The sequence below is a fragment of the Pygocentrus nattereri genome, chromosome 19, assembly GCF_015220715.1.
Source record: "Pygocentrus nattereri isolate fPygNat1 chromosome 19, fPygNat1.pri, whole genome shotgun sequence".
Taxonomy (NCBI): Eukaryota; Metazoa; Chordata; class Actinopteri; order Characiformes; family Serrasalmidae; genus Pygocentrus; species Pygocentrus nattereri.
Window position 1 is genome coordinate 6,736,839 of NC_051229.1, and position 15,108 is coordinate 6,751,946.

Genomic DNA, 15,108 nt, shown 5'->3' on the forward strand with positions numbered 1-15,108 from the left:
TGCTACTGTTTTTGGTACACAAACACACTCAAACATAATAACTGGACCTTAGGAAAAAATAAGATAAAGGTAGGACATGGGTCTTTTAATATTGGAAGGATGGATGAGTTAACGTGATATTAAATGCTGATAGGTTTGAAGTTATTATTGGTGTTGGTGGTTTCTGTGTTATTTTCAGGTTAATATATTTCTGCTTTTTTCTTCTTTAAGAAACGTATGTTGCAGGGGTCTTTAATCAAAATTCAGTAAGGTCCAGTTAGAGAAAATCTCGTCAAGGAAAGGTCCAGGACATCATAATGTCTAACTTGCATTATGATTCAGTGCCCAGAAGTTATATCAACAGCTTATACAGTCAACAACTGAATATCAAATCAAATAAAGTGCAGTTCAATGATATTTCAACAATATTTATTGTCAGTTTTCTCTTTTTAGAGCCATGTGAAATAATCTGACTAATTTCTTTTCCGGCTGCTGTTTCTCGCCTCGTCCCTCCCCTGGGGGTGTGTCACTCACTGAGTCTCAATGCTCATCGCAATGCACAGATCTGATTGTCTGAGTAGCGTCACGTGTGATATATACAACGAATGTGATTGGTCTGTGAGTAGGACAACCCCATCGAAATGAAACCGTTCTCCATAGGTTATCGGTTATAGGTCCTGGTCTGCATAGGACAGCATCTGGGTCCAGTATATTGTATACTTTTCATATATATATATATGTGTGTGTGTGTGTGTGTGTGTGTGTGTGTGTGTGTGTGTGTGTATTAATCTGTATCCTGACAAGGTATGAAAACAAACCTCTGTCTCTGTGTCTTCATGGCAGAGAGCCCAGGAAGGTTGTCCTGCACCGGGGCGCTACAGGTCTGGGCTTTAACATCGTTGGTGGAGAGGACGGAGAGGGCATCTTTATCTCCTTCATCCTGGCAGGAGGCCCTGCGGACCTGAGCGGAGAACTGAGGAAAGGAGACCGCCTCGTCTCTGTGAGTGACCATCAGTAGCCCACACCATTTCACTACGTGTAGTACCACAGCATGTTCATCTATTTTTCCCCCATATAGATTCATTCAGTCGTCCAGTTGTGGTCTCTGGCTCTGTCTTAGGTGTAACACATACACTAGCATTCAAAATGTAGAATCACAGTAAAACAAAATGATTTTATGATGCTACACAGATTTCAACCCAGTAGTAGGACTGTAAATGTAGTGATGTTAGATGTGTGTGACGGACAGAGTTGTAGATGATCCTACAATGACTGAGGAAGCATTAAGAATGAGGCTACAATAAAATTATATCCAGAATTAATATTTGAAATCTCTGGCAGATAACGTGTCAATAAATCACTATAAACAGAAGTAACTACACGTTACAATTCTGTAACTTCTTGATCGTTGGTAATATTGATAAGGTCTAGAAATGGCAGGCCTTCTAATTTGTAAGCAAATTTAGAACAAAAGCCCAAACATTGGGTGTATGTACACTGTAAGTCCTGCCCTTGTATGCAAGCAAGGGGCACATCAGCGATACAGTTGTACATTTCTATACACTGTTTCTTACATTGATCTTTTAATATTGTGTAAAAATTTTGACACCTTTAATATTCTTTGCCTTTCTTTTATTCTCACCCATTGCTTTTTATATAAAACTAGTACTGCCTTCATGAGCCTTTGGAGTTATTATAACCGCATAAATAAAAGTTCCTGACTTAAAAGCTGTGTATGAATGTCCCCTCAAGTCATACTTACAAGTTGCAACTTCCAAAACAATTTGGTTTTCTAAGTTTCTCTTGTTACTGAGCATCACCCTTTCAACAAGACAAATGAGATGCTGCTTTTCCACCGTTCACAAGCTGTAATTGGTTCGGTGCTGCTGCCATGGTAGCGCTGAATGATGGCACACGCACAGTGGAACAAAGGCACATGAGTTCTGATCTGAGCGTCACATTAAGGTCACATGGCCACAGATCAGATACGTATACAATCTAGTACCACAAAGGGGCTCAGGATGGATTTGAAAAGATTTTGAGTGTCCACACAGCCCTGAAAACATCAGATCTGAGATTTGTGCCACTTCAGCCTGTGAGTGTGAACGTAGCCAAAAAGCATGGTTTCAGTGGTCCATGGCTGGCATTCCTTTATTTTTCAACGTGCAACTTTCTTGGATTTTTTTCAGTGGGGAAAATGTTAGTAAGAGAACAAAACACATGAACAGAGTAGATAGACGACCTAACTAGCTATTGCCTCCAGTTCCAGCTACGAAGTACTCAAGCACAGAGACTAATTACAGCTTCACAAGTGGGGAAAAGGATCCAACAAGTCTGTGAAGGCAGCAAAGGAGCACACCCAAGCATGCATCCTATCTAATCCTACACTCTCTCCTCAAATATAACTGTCTGAAACACTGGCTTTCTACCGCTGTACAAACAGCCCTGATGTCACATTACTGCACTGGAAGCCTCCTGTTTTGAGGAAGGCAGAGCATATTACAAAAAAACACCCATTTTAAAATTTCAGCGTAATTTATTTCTTGAGTCAATCAGGTTGTTTTGATGAAAACTACACAATTCTAGAGATGTCAAAATTGTGCAGAATGGCAGTCATAGGAAGCCATGTCCAAGCGTTTAAAACCTCTAAAAGATAATTCATAGAAAATTATTACATAAAAGGATTGTGAGTATGTTGCCTGATGCCTCAGAGACTGTTTAATGGTTGTTTTTTTGATAAGGTTATTAGTATCTTCTGGTTACTTCTGTGAAAATACATTCAGCACAAAAGTAGATTTTTATGGATTCACCACGTTATCAGTCTTATATATTGAAGCTCACTTGTAGCCTCACTGGTTGTATAAATAGTAGATTAAACCATCTATTTATCCATTGTGGACTTTTCTTGGTTCCAGAAAGTGACTTTGTAAAGAAATCCAAGTTGCTGAATTTCTCTATAATAGTGCGTTTTCCTTCAAAACATCCTGCATGACTTCGGCTACATTTCGTAGTGCTAAAATGTCCAGGAATGGGTGGAATTCAATAACAAAGATGAGCGGAGTCTGTGATTCTCCTGATTTGCAGCAGGTCCACATTTCATCTGGTTTTTCTTCAGAGCTGAGTGCTCTCTCGCTCTTTCTTTGCTTCCTCAGGTGAACGGAGTGGACCTGCGCAGCGCCACTCACGAGCAGGCAGCGGCCACTTTGAAGAATGCAGGCCAGACTGTCACCATTGTCGCCCATTACAGACCAGAGGGTAAGTCTACTCCTGTAGGCCATAATAATCTAAAAAAGGCCAGTTTTGTCTTTTTACTCTTGTAGCCAATGACAGCAGGTCCTTTAAGAAGCCCATGAAGCTTGAAGCAATGAGATGGAAAGAGATGGAATTAGCTCAGCCTCCCACTTTAACCCAAATCTAGTCGATCATCATGACTTGTCTGGTGTCTGGAGTTTGCTTTTTTAGCCCTGTTCTAGCGCTATAAGGCTAATGTAGCTTACAAGTAATACGCTTGCATTAGGTCCATTAGTGCAAAGCTAAAGATCGAGAGAAAGAAAGTTTACGTAAATTTTCAGATTTGTCCAAACCATCACTTAAAGTTGTTTCAAGCCATTCAAAGCCAGTTGCTACTCATAGTCTTGAATTTACAAGTACAAATGTACATCCAGAACCAACAACATCGTATATCACACCACAGATGACGTGCGTAGCGCTCCTCACCCCTCAAAGGCCTAATCTTAACATTGTCCTTTCAAATGCTGAATTTAATGAGTGTGAGAATTGACTGAGGAATGAAGATGTGCCACCACCTATGAGCATCAAGACCACCTTGATATTCACCATATAATTGAACCTGCATGAATGGTTCTAGCCAGTCTCAGCAGATTCCGAGTATGAGCTATTTGGATGACCTACAGCTTTGGAGCGTTTAAAGGGGAATTCCATTCTTTTGAGATGTCAACAAAGTCATTCAGAGTGGTTTGGTGTGAAATAGTTAATTGTACAGAATTTTACTGTGGTGGTGGTGAAAGGAACCAGGGGTCATAATATCTACAATGCAGACATAGCCATTTTATTTACTTTTAAAAACCACCACACCTTACCGGGATGTCTTCTGAGATCTTATTTCTAATGTTGATTACAGTAAAATGGGGTTGAATCTAAGTGTTGTGTTGGGGGCTGTTTTAGCCCACAACCTCTAACATGTACCTCTCCTCTGTGAATGGCTTTTAAGTACATTTTAAGGCAAAACCTTTTCAAAACTATGTTAAACCACATCTGCTAGATCAGGCAGCATATTCATAAACTTCATAAATTTCATGTAATAACTTTCTGTAAATTAACTTTTAGAGGCATTAAACTCTCCAGATGTCTGGTTCCTATCACCACCACTCTCAACAGTTCTCTAGAATGCTCTGAATACCTTAGTTTACCTCTTCACCATTTAATTATGCAGAGAAAGGAAAGTTTTGGACAAGCCTATGAACTGCACCTAGTTTGTTAGTTTACTATAGTTCAAGGGGAACAGTCGTGGGCTGGTTAAGGAGCCAGCCTTCTGACCGGAAAGTTGCCGGTTCGATCCCCTGAGCTGATGGGACATGACTGAAGTGTCCTTTAGCAAGGCACCTAACCCCCACTGGCTCCCCAGGCGCTGTGGATAGGGCTGCCCACTGCTCCGAGCAAGTGTGCTCACTGCCCCTTAATGTGTGTACATTCACTAGTGTGTATGTGGGTGTTTCTCTGCACAGATGGGTTAAATGCGGAGATGAATTTCCCCGTTTTGGGATTAATAGAGGGTAATGTAACTTGTGTTTAGCTCCATTACATAATGTAACATAGATGGCAGCAGTAGATATTTCTGGGTGGTTGGTTTTAGTAGGTTTTCTACACCCATTCTGCTCTGCTCAGAAAATGGACACCCATGTTTCCTTTTTTAAAGTGTAGGCGCACTCATGCCCCACCACAAGCTTGTAAATGACGGAGTATGTTGTGTCTTATGGAAAACGCCTTCATTGCTGGGTGTTCCGTCCTGCTTGAAAGCTGGGAAAACAAAGAATTATAGTTTTGGGGCTTTCTGTTAAATTGCTGGGAAGTTGTGTCAAAGTTATGTAGAAACACAGTAAATATGATAAATTAAGTAAAAGCTTACTTGTAAAAAAAACAGTCTTGACACTGTTTTGTCAACTATGAGCGTTTCTGCTGCATTATTTGTTTGAATGGACTCTTACGTTAAATATAGGGAAGCACAATATATAATTTGGGTAATTGACCGGTCCATGTTTTATTTATTTATTTATTTTTTAAAAGAAAAGGGGGGCGAGAGAAGACAAAGTATGAGAGTAAGGCAGACAGAAAAGGAGAGAAGACAGAAAAAAGAAAAAGAAGGAGCAGGAATAGGGCTGCAGAAGACACTGCACTACAGAGATCGCCAGAGACTGCACAATATGCAAATGAGCCTTCTAACCAATCGCAGTACTACTTGGGTAAAGCATAAAAATACAATAGGCGCCTTTATTTCTGTACACTCCCCATTTTATGTTTGTCTTCCCCAGTATATTATATTCAGCAAATAAACAGTAATTGTGCATTACAATATGATAAAAATATTTTAGCTTAGAAAATAAACCAAAAATGTAATTTGACCAGGTGCGCCCAACAATCAATGACTCCAAAATCAGAATCGGAACCACCTTATTTCACCAAGCGTGTTACTCATACGAGGTAAGCCTCGGTGAGAGCGCACATGTATGACATGTAACATAATAAACAGGACAGACAAGCAAACAGACCACTAACAAATATTTACCTACGGCACATGTCAGATAAGAATAGAATAAATGGAATAGAGAAAAAGAAAGAATAATAAAGAGCCAGTGTGAGAAGTTGAACATACTCTACCGGGATGTATACTCAAACTGTCTAAGACTTTATTTGTGCTGTGTGATATGAGTCAGTCTCCATTTGGAGTGGGAATTCAGTTGGATACATTAAAAAAAATCAGTTTCTTTCAGTCCCGAAACGAAATAATCTTAAGTCGATTAACATTTCCAATTATCATATATGCAGAAAGGAGAGCTTAATTCCAAACACATTTTACAGTCACTGGTGTTGTATGAATATGGTGGAACACCAGTGACTGTGACTCCAGTGACAATCTGGTTAAAACTGAGAATTCTGTACATTGGCTGGCTCGTTGGTGGTTCAGGTGACCTTGTACAACTATTTAAAACCAGTTATAAAATGATATTTGACATTTTTTTGAAAACATTTTGATTACCCAGCCATTAAAGCACATAAGACCAGTGACACACAGAAGTTATGAGCTGCCTGATAAACAGAATGATTAATAAATTAATGAGCTGTAGTGAGCAAGTGTGACTCGCCTTCTCAGGCCTTGAGATGCTTCCCCTCTGATGAGCCTCGACCCAAAGAAGCAGTTAAATGGAGCAGAAAATAAGAGTCCTGATAACAGCACTAAATACATATTTTTAAAATGTAGTATAATGTTAATGATATTAAAATTAAACATTCATCTCTTTTAATCAAATTCCTGAGTTTAACCTCTTAAAAATATAGTTTTTATTAAAAAATGGTTTCTCTAATGGTTCCCCCCATGAGTGTCGCTAAGAGCAGAAAGAAGAAACCTTGAGAGGAACCAAGACTCCGAAGGGGAACCCATCGTCCTCTGGTCAACGCCAGATAGCAAACAATGTTAGTATAAAGTATTATGGCACAAAACGGGAAAAATAGGTGGGGCAGCGTTTAATTTGATTAGTTTATGATTAGCAGCAGCAACTGAGGGTGAGGACTGCACAGCGTTGTACAGCAAGAAGCTCAGTGGTGGTCAAGCTGGTCCAGAAAGCTGGTGAGCAGTGGCACCTGATCAAGGCAGAAGAGGCAACAGCATCAGACACACAAGATGGGCAGCTGATCAGCTCAGCAAAGAAAGAAAAACACAGAGTCAGTTCTGTAAAGAGTGACTGATCACAGATTACAGTAAAACAGAGCAGCAGGGACTCCAGCAGGTCTAGATCTGACAGGGAAGACTAATTACTAAAGGCTTGACTGTACAAGTAAGTTTTTACTTAAGCTCCAAACATTAACAGGAAGATTATTCCAGGGCTGGGGGGGCTTTGTATGAGAAAGCTCTCCCCCCTGATGTAGCTTTATTAATTCTAGGTACCGGTAATGAGCAGCACCTTGTGATCTAAGTAGGCGTGATGGTCACTCAGGTACTGAGGGATGAGCCCGTTTAGAGCTTTATAGGTCATTAATAGAATTTTATAATCAATGTGAAATTTAACTGGTAACCAGTGCAGGGCTGATAAAACTGGGCTAATATGGTCGAACTTTCTGGTTCTTGTGAGACTCTGGCTGCAGCGTTCTGGACTAGCTGAAGCTTGTTGACGCTTTTGCTGGGACATCCAGACAGCAGGGCATTACAGTAATCTAGCTAGATTTTCTGCATCCTGTAAAGAGAGTGCATTTCTTAATTTAGCGATATTGCGGAGATGCAGGAAGGCTGTTCTAGTGATATTAGTTATATGTGCGTTGAAGGACAGATCAGCGTCTATCATGACACCAAGGTTTTTAACAGATGAGCTTGATGCAACTGCGAAATCGTCAAGTTTAAATGTTAAGTTCGTGTGTAGCTGCCTTTGGACCAGGAAGGAGGACCTCTTTTATCAGAGTTAGGTAAGAGAAAGTTAGTCGACTTCCAGTCTTTTATGTCTTTTATACAGTCCTCAATTATCATCCTGTTGGCTTGAGTGTCATCGACATAGCAGTGGAAATTTATACCATGTTTATTGATAATGGTGCCCAGTGGTAGCATATATATTGTGAATAATATAGGTCCTAAAACAGAGCCTTGTGGAACACCATGCCTTACTTTTACAAGGACAGATGGTTCACTGTTTACATTAACAATCTGATAGCGATCAGTGAGGTAGGACCTGAACCAGGAAAGCACTGTTCCTCCTACCCCTACAAGGTTTTCTAGTCTGTCTAGTAAGATTGCGTGCTCTATTGTGTCAAACGCCACACTAAGATCGAGGAGGACTAGCAAAGACACATTTCCTTTGTCGGAGAATAATAAAAGATCATTTACAATTTTTACTAGTGCTGTTTCTGTACGGTGATGTGGCCTAAAACCAGACTGAATTTTTTTCATATATATGATTCTTATACAAATAGGAGCTTAATTGTTTTGCTTACAGTCATTTTACAGATGCGACTGTGAAACGGGATAAAAAAGAAAAGTCAGATCATCATAAGGGGAAAGTAGTATTTAATCTCAGATCAACTGTGTAAATGTTTATACCAACTTTTGGAGCTGTGCCTCATGTACTGAGCATCTGTTTAAGCCCTGCAACCTTTGTGACATGGTTTCCCCTCCAAATAGAGAATGACCCATAAATGTTTGGCCGTGAAGTTCACTACTGTTTAACCTGAGAAGTCCAGTGTTTCAGACTTCAGAATGGCTCAGTTAGTTTCATCCATTCAGACCGTTTTTAGCAGCACATTTAAACACTAAACAAAATTTGTGCTTTGTAGTTTCTTTATGTAGTGTGCTAGCTGCAAGCTAACTCTCCGGCTGTGATGCGGTATGATACAATGTGTTGTTCCACCTCTGCGAGGTAGATGCAAGATCTGATCTAGTGAGTATGATGGTAATCTGCTCTCCAGATGCGCTCTGTGTGTGTGTGTGTGTGTGTGTGTACGTGTACTGCTATACTTGTGAGGACCGCATGTCCTCACTATGCTAGGACTATATGAAATTTTTGCTCAGGTGCACAAGTTGCTCAAGCGCAAATTGTGCTCATTTTGCTGGTCCTCACTTGAGCATGTGGTGTTTTCACCACGATTACTTTTTTAATTTGAAAACTAAAAGAGCAGAAAAGATACCCTTTGGGTACTGAGGTTTAGTTTAGGTTTAGTATCATTTAGCTACAGTAACACAATCAATAGAAACCTGTCGTCCTCATATGTATAGCAAGACAAACGTCTGTCTCTGTGTGTGTGTGTGTGTGTGTGTGTGTGTGTGTGTGTGTGTGTGTGTGTGTGTGTGTGTGTGTGTGTGTGTGTGTGTGTGTGTGTGTGTGTGCGTGTGTGTGTGTGCGTGTGCTTACCATTCAACACTTTTCATGCTGGCTTGTTTATATTTATTCAAGGACAGATTCACTGTGGCCTGAAGCGCATCACCTTGAATAGAGAGAGAAAGGGAGAGAGAGAGGGAGGGATGGGAGGGGTTGGTGGAGTCCTATAGTGTCTGCGTCTCTGCTGGAGAGCGAGAGAGAGGAGGTAGGCGAGGTGTATGTGTGCTGGCTTTATGACTGTGTCCAGTCAGTGGACAGTTCATTGAGAAATTCTCCAGGAGCTGAATACTGTAAGTACTGCAATCAGTTCAACTCTGGGAAGCATGTATGGGGAACAAAGAGAAGTTTGAGCTAATTACAGGGTTTGACAGGGTCTGAAACCAGCTTCCTCTGGGTTCTCTTGTAGATGTTTCTCATGTGAGTGACGAGCAGCAAGCTGTTTATAAAGATTTTGGCTTGAATGCTGTTACATTGATAAGTTTTTTTTGGCTTTAGCTGTTTCCCAGCTGTATTTAAAGGAGTATCTTACCATAAAAGTTAATGTTTTGTTCTCTTTGGTGGTTCATGCTGGAGCCTGCAGTTTTATGCCAAAGTTTGGGCACATATGCTGTAAAAATTGATGTTAAATTAACACATTCTGTGTTAAAAGCATTACAAAATGTTTCATCTGTAACTGGACACAGAAAGATTTCAGCAAATTTTGTGCTAAAGGTAACATAAAATGTGTCGTCTACAACTGAGCAGACTGTTGTTTCAAGTTAGAGACAGAATGCGTTTTTGTTTTTTGCGTATTGAAAGGGTTCTTCGGATTGATGCTTCTATTCATAACCTTTTTAAAAAGAGTTCTGTATAGCACCCAAAGGGTTCTTCTATCATTACGAGCTTGACATCGGAGCAATAAAAGAACCATTTTCAAAAAGGTTACATATACAACACATTCTCCGTCAATCTGAAGAACCATGTAATTATGCAAGGAGTTCTTTGAATGCTGATGGTTCTATGTAGAACCATCATCTTTACCACTGAAGAACCATCATTTTTGAGATTATTGCATTGTTTGAAGTTAGTAAATAATAGGCGGTGGTATGTAATAATATATGTGCAGTATATCAGAACTGTTACTGTAATGACACTTTCACTATGCACTTTACACTATAATATTGATGTTATGTCTATATGTGCTGTTAGACCTCATACTACTCAGTACCTGCTGTCTGTAAATACAGCAAATCTCTCATGTGCCGTGTAAATATCTATCCACTTTAACTTCTGTCTAGAGTTATTTCTGTTTTGTGTTTTTCTGCATAGTGTATGTAACTTTATAACTAATTATAGGTCTTGCTACTGAAACACCGCAATTATCAGTCTCTCAATTATCATTCTCTCTCTCTCTCTTTCTCTTTCTCTCTTCTCTCTCTCTCTCTCTCTCTTTCTCTTTCTCTCTCTCTCTTTCTCTCTCTTTCTCTCTCTTTCTCTCTCTTCTCTCTCTCTCTCTCTCTCTCTCTCTCTCTCTCTCTCTTCTCTATGTCTCTCTCTTCTCTCTCTCTGTCTCTCTTTTCTCTCTCTATCTCTCTCTCTCTTCTCTCTATCTCTCTCTTCTCTCTCTCTGTCTCTCTCTTTCTTCCTCTCTCTCTCTCTCTCTCTCTCTCTTTCTTTCTTTCTCTCTCTCTCTCTCTCTCTCTCTCTCTCAATACTCAATACCTGAATGTCGTTTTTGCAACGGTGTGATAAGAAATCACGCAGGATTTTTCCAAGCAAATTCCCTCTATGTTGCTGAACAGGTTGATTTCAATTGTAGTTGGCATATTCTGTTCTGTTCATCTTCTGTAATTAACATATTTCCATCTTTTTCCCATTTCTCTTTGACTTTTATATAATCTAGAAATGACTTTACATGCTGACAAAAATACTTTAAGAACTCCCACTTCATTTGTCTTTAAAGCTTTGTCCAGATTTTGTTTAGTGTCTGACTTGAAGATATCTGTAAAAGTCGCTTCGTTCCAAACCATATTTCATCTGCAAAAACTCAAAACTCATAAAGGTTAGATTTAAGTCATAAAACAAGCTAACTGAAAAAAGAAATCTAGAAACACTGTATGGCAAAACATGCTTGAGTGAATGAGTGAATAAATAAATACAGCAGCTTTATTATAATGAGACTTTTCATACGTGGTACAGCTGAGGTTAACAGTAGGATGATTTAAAATGTGTATTATAATCAAGCAAACATGTTTTGCTGCATGACCCACCTTCTCTTGAGATTCAGTTCATGGACAGATGTCCTGACATTTTCCTTTAGAATTCTTTGATGTAATTCTGAATTTCATTGTTCCATCAATGATGGCAAACCGTCCTGGCCCAGATGCAGCAAAACAGGCTCAAACCATGATACTACCACCACCATGTTTCACAGCTGGGATAAGGAATGCAGTGTTTTCCTTTCTCCAAACATAATTCTTTTCATTTAAACCAAAAAGTTCTATTTTGGTCTCACCCGTCCACAAAACATTCTTCCGATAGCCTTCTGGCTTGTCCACATGATCTTTAGCAAACTGCAGACGAGCAGCAATGTTCTTTTTGAAGAGCGGTGGCTTTCTCCTTGCAACCCTGCCATGCTGTGTTGTCCTGATGGTGGACTCATGAACGTTGACATTAGCCAATGTGAGAGAGGCCTTCAGTTGTTTAGACATTACCCCGGGGTCCTTTGTGACCTCGCCGACTTTTACACGCCTTGCTCTTTGAGTGATCTTTGTTGGTCGACCACTCCTGGGGAGGGAAACAATGGTCTTGAATTTCTTCCATCTGTACACAATCTGTCTGACTGTGAACTGGTGGAGTCCAAACTCTTTAGAGATGGTTTTTTAACCTTTTCCAGCCTGAGGAGCATCAACAACTCTTTTTCTGAGGTCCTCAGAAATCTCCTTTGTTCGGACCATGATACACTTCCATAAACATGTGTTGTGAAGAGCAGACTTTGATAGATCCCTGTTCTTTAAATAAAACAGGGTGCCCACTCGCACCTGATTGTCATCCCATTGATTGAAAACACCTGACTCTAATTTCACCTTCAAATGAACTGCTAATCCTACAGGTTCACAGACTTTTGCCACTCACAAATATGTAATATTGGATCGTTTTCCTCAATAAACAAATGACCAAGTATAATATTTTTGTGTCATTTGTTTAACTGGGTTGTCTTTGTCTACTTTTAGGACTTGAAAATTCTATAGGGTTCACAAACTTTGAAGCACCACTGTATTTCAGCCCAGACTACTTTTAGAATAAGACGCAACACATGACAGCCAATCAGAACAGAGCTCATTTACATATCTCAGCATTAAAGACACATGAACACAAACAGTCTTGTTCAGTGAGTGTTTTGGTAATAAACCCACACAAAATTTGTAAGTGGACTTCAGGAAAAAATGCAAGAAAATTAAAGAAGGTGGGCCCTTTATGCTTGAGGGGGTCACTGATATAAGCACCTGACTTGTAGGTTAGTTAGTTACAAGGTTACTTTACAGAAACAACGCACTCGATAACAACAATACTGAAATGGTAGACTGCTCCTGTCTGTGTGTGTGTGTTTGAGCATGTGCTCTGTTGGGGGATCATGTTGCTGAGGCTTTAGTATCTGCTCTCTTTCCACTGCAGAGAGGAACTGGATACACCAGCAGGAGGCCTCGCAGGAGACGGGTTGAAAGATGATAACGGTTCTCCTTTTTCTGCCCCTCTTAGAGCTGCACCAGATGAACACAGCACTAGCGTTATCGTTATTGCTTCAAGTTAATATGCACTGATGATGCAGTACTGTTGACACGGCTGTAGGTCCTGTGGCTTACTGGTAGGCATGATGTGTCTACAACCAGAAGGTTGTTGGTTCAAACCCAACTTTATGGGGGCAGTCGTGGGCTGGAGGTTAGGGAACCGGCCTTGTAACCGGTAGGTCGCCGGTTCGATCTCCAGAGCCGACAGCACGTGACTGAGTGGTCCTTGAGCAAGACACCTAACCCTCAGCTGCTCCCCAAGTGTGCTCACTGCCCCCTAGTGTGTGTTCACTAGTTGATGGGTTAAATGCTGAGGTTAAATTTCCCCGTTGTGGGACTAATAAGGGTCACTTAATCTTAATAAAGAAATCGGCCAAAATCTTTTGCTTTTGTTGGGTTACATGAACACTTTAATTCCTCAAAACACCCACAGAAGCTCACCTGGAACTGTGATTGGTCAGGATGCTCACAGCAGTGTGATTGGTTAGATGTGCACATTGTGTAGTCATTGCTGAGATCAGCACTTGAAAGTTCAGTATTATAGAGTTTATCTGTCTGCCTGTCTGTATATATCTATCTGTCTGTCTATCTATCCATCTGTCTGTCTATGTATATGTCTTGTCTATCTATATCTCTTTTTTGCTCTGTCTTAAACTTACTCTCTTTTCTCTGTCCTCCTCTGTTTATCTCTCTTTTATGGCTTTCTGTCTGTTTTCTCTGTCGTTATCTCCCTCCATCTCTTTCCTCTCTACATTTCTCTTTCTGTATTTCTCTCTATCTTCTCTTATCTGTCTGTCTGTCTACCAGAGCCCCCGTTCCCCCTCCCCCCCGCCCGCAACCCACTTTTCAAAGCCTCTACAGTGCTGTGATGTTGACCATGTATGAAGCATCTCTCCAGAACCACCACTACTAAATACAAAAGTGGGCAATTTTTTCCCAGACAAATGAAGCCCACTCTCTTGCTCTGGCGTATCTGGCGTCCCTGTCCTGCTGTAGGTACATCCATGAGCTGTGGAGAGGTGTTTGAGAGCTGTTTGTGTTTGGTTTTTTTTTATAGAGTACAGGCGTTTCGAGGCTAAAATCCATGACCTGCGGGAGCAGATGATGAACAGCAGCATCAGCTCTGGATCAGGCTCTCTGAGGACCAGCCAGAAGAGATCTCTATACGTCAGGTACACCTTAAAGGCCTTTAATGAACCAAAAAAAAAGAAGAAAACCCTACGTCTTTCATTTTTAGTTCTTCTTTATGCTTGATGTTTTTAAGCTCTGCAAGTATCGCAGTAATAATCTTATTTTATTGTTACATTTTGCTTGGAAACAAAAGGGTTACAATTTTGAAATGCCCAATGGAACGTGGTACGGTCAGGATTGTTTTTCTCTGTGGTATCTACAGCCAAGCAAGCTTTTTCATTGGTTGGGACTTCAGGGAGCAGAACTGAAAGTATTTTACATTAACTAACAATGTAAATACAAAGTGACTGCAACCAGTCACTTTTCGATTTGCAATGGGTGGAGCTAGAGCTGCTCTAGGCCTTCGAAAATTCTAGATACATCACTGACTGTGAATAAGAGCCGTGGTCTAACCAGATTTCAGTCAGTTGTTAGAAATGAAACCTCAGCAGCTCTATATCAGGATTCTTTACAGACTCTGTAAAACTGTTACAAGGTAAAATATACACAATCAGATATAACATTACGAGATTTTCCTTGTTTCTACACTCATTGTGCACTTTGTAGTTCTACAGTTACAGACTGTAGTCCATCTGTTTCTCTGATACATTGTTACCCCCTTTTACCCTGTTCTTCAGTGGGCAGGACCCCCATGGACCCTCACAGAGCAGGTACTATTTGGGTGGTGGATCATTCTCAGCACTGCAGTAATACTGAGGCAGTGGTAGTGTGTTAGTGTGTGTTGCGCTGGTCTGAGTGGATCAGACAACGGCAGTGCTGCTGGAGTTTTTAAACACTTCTGGGCCACTGCTTGACTGAGAACAGTCCACCAACCAAAAATATCCAGCCAACAGCGCTCATGGGCAGTGTCCAGTGACCACTGATGAAGAGACTAAAAGATGACCAACATAAACTGTGCAGCAACAGATGAGCTGTCGTCTCTGACTTTACATCTACAAGGTGGAAAGTCAAGGTAGGACTGTCTAATAGAGTGGACAGTGAGTGGACACAGTGTTTTATAAACTCCAGCAGCACTGCTGTGTCGGATCCACTCAGACCAGCACAACACACACTAACACACCACCACCATGTCAGTG

At 40.6% G+C, this 15,108-nt stretch overlaps 1 protein-coding gene across 23 annotated transcripts in view; it reads left to right on the forward strand.

Annotated features, from left to right (window-relative positions):
- dlg1l (discs, large (Drosophila) homolog 1, like) overlaps positions 1-15,108 on the forward strand; it is a 204,596-nt gene that overhangs the window by 163,115 nt on the left and 26,373 nt on the right. For all 23 annotated transcript variants that reach the window (XM_037547728.1, XM_017720022.2, XM_017720024.2 and 20 more), the window contains 3 exons: positions 823-979; positions 3,132-3,234; positions 13,899-14,013. In XM_037547728.1, coding sequence (XP_037403625.1) covers positions 823-979; positions 3,132-3,234; positions 13,899-14,013 — 375 coding nt within the window. The remainder of the gene's footprint in view (positions 1-822; positions 980-3,131; positions 3,235-13,898; positions 14,014-15,108) is intronic.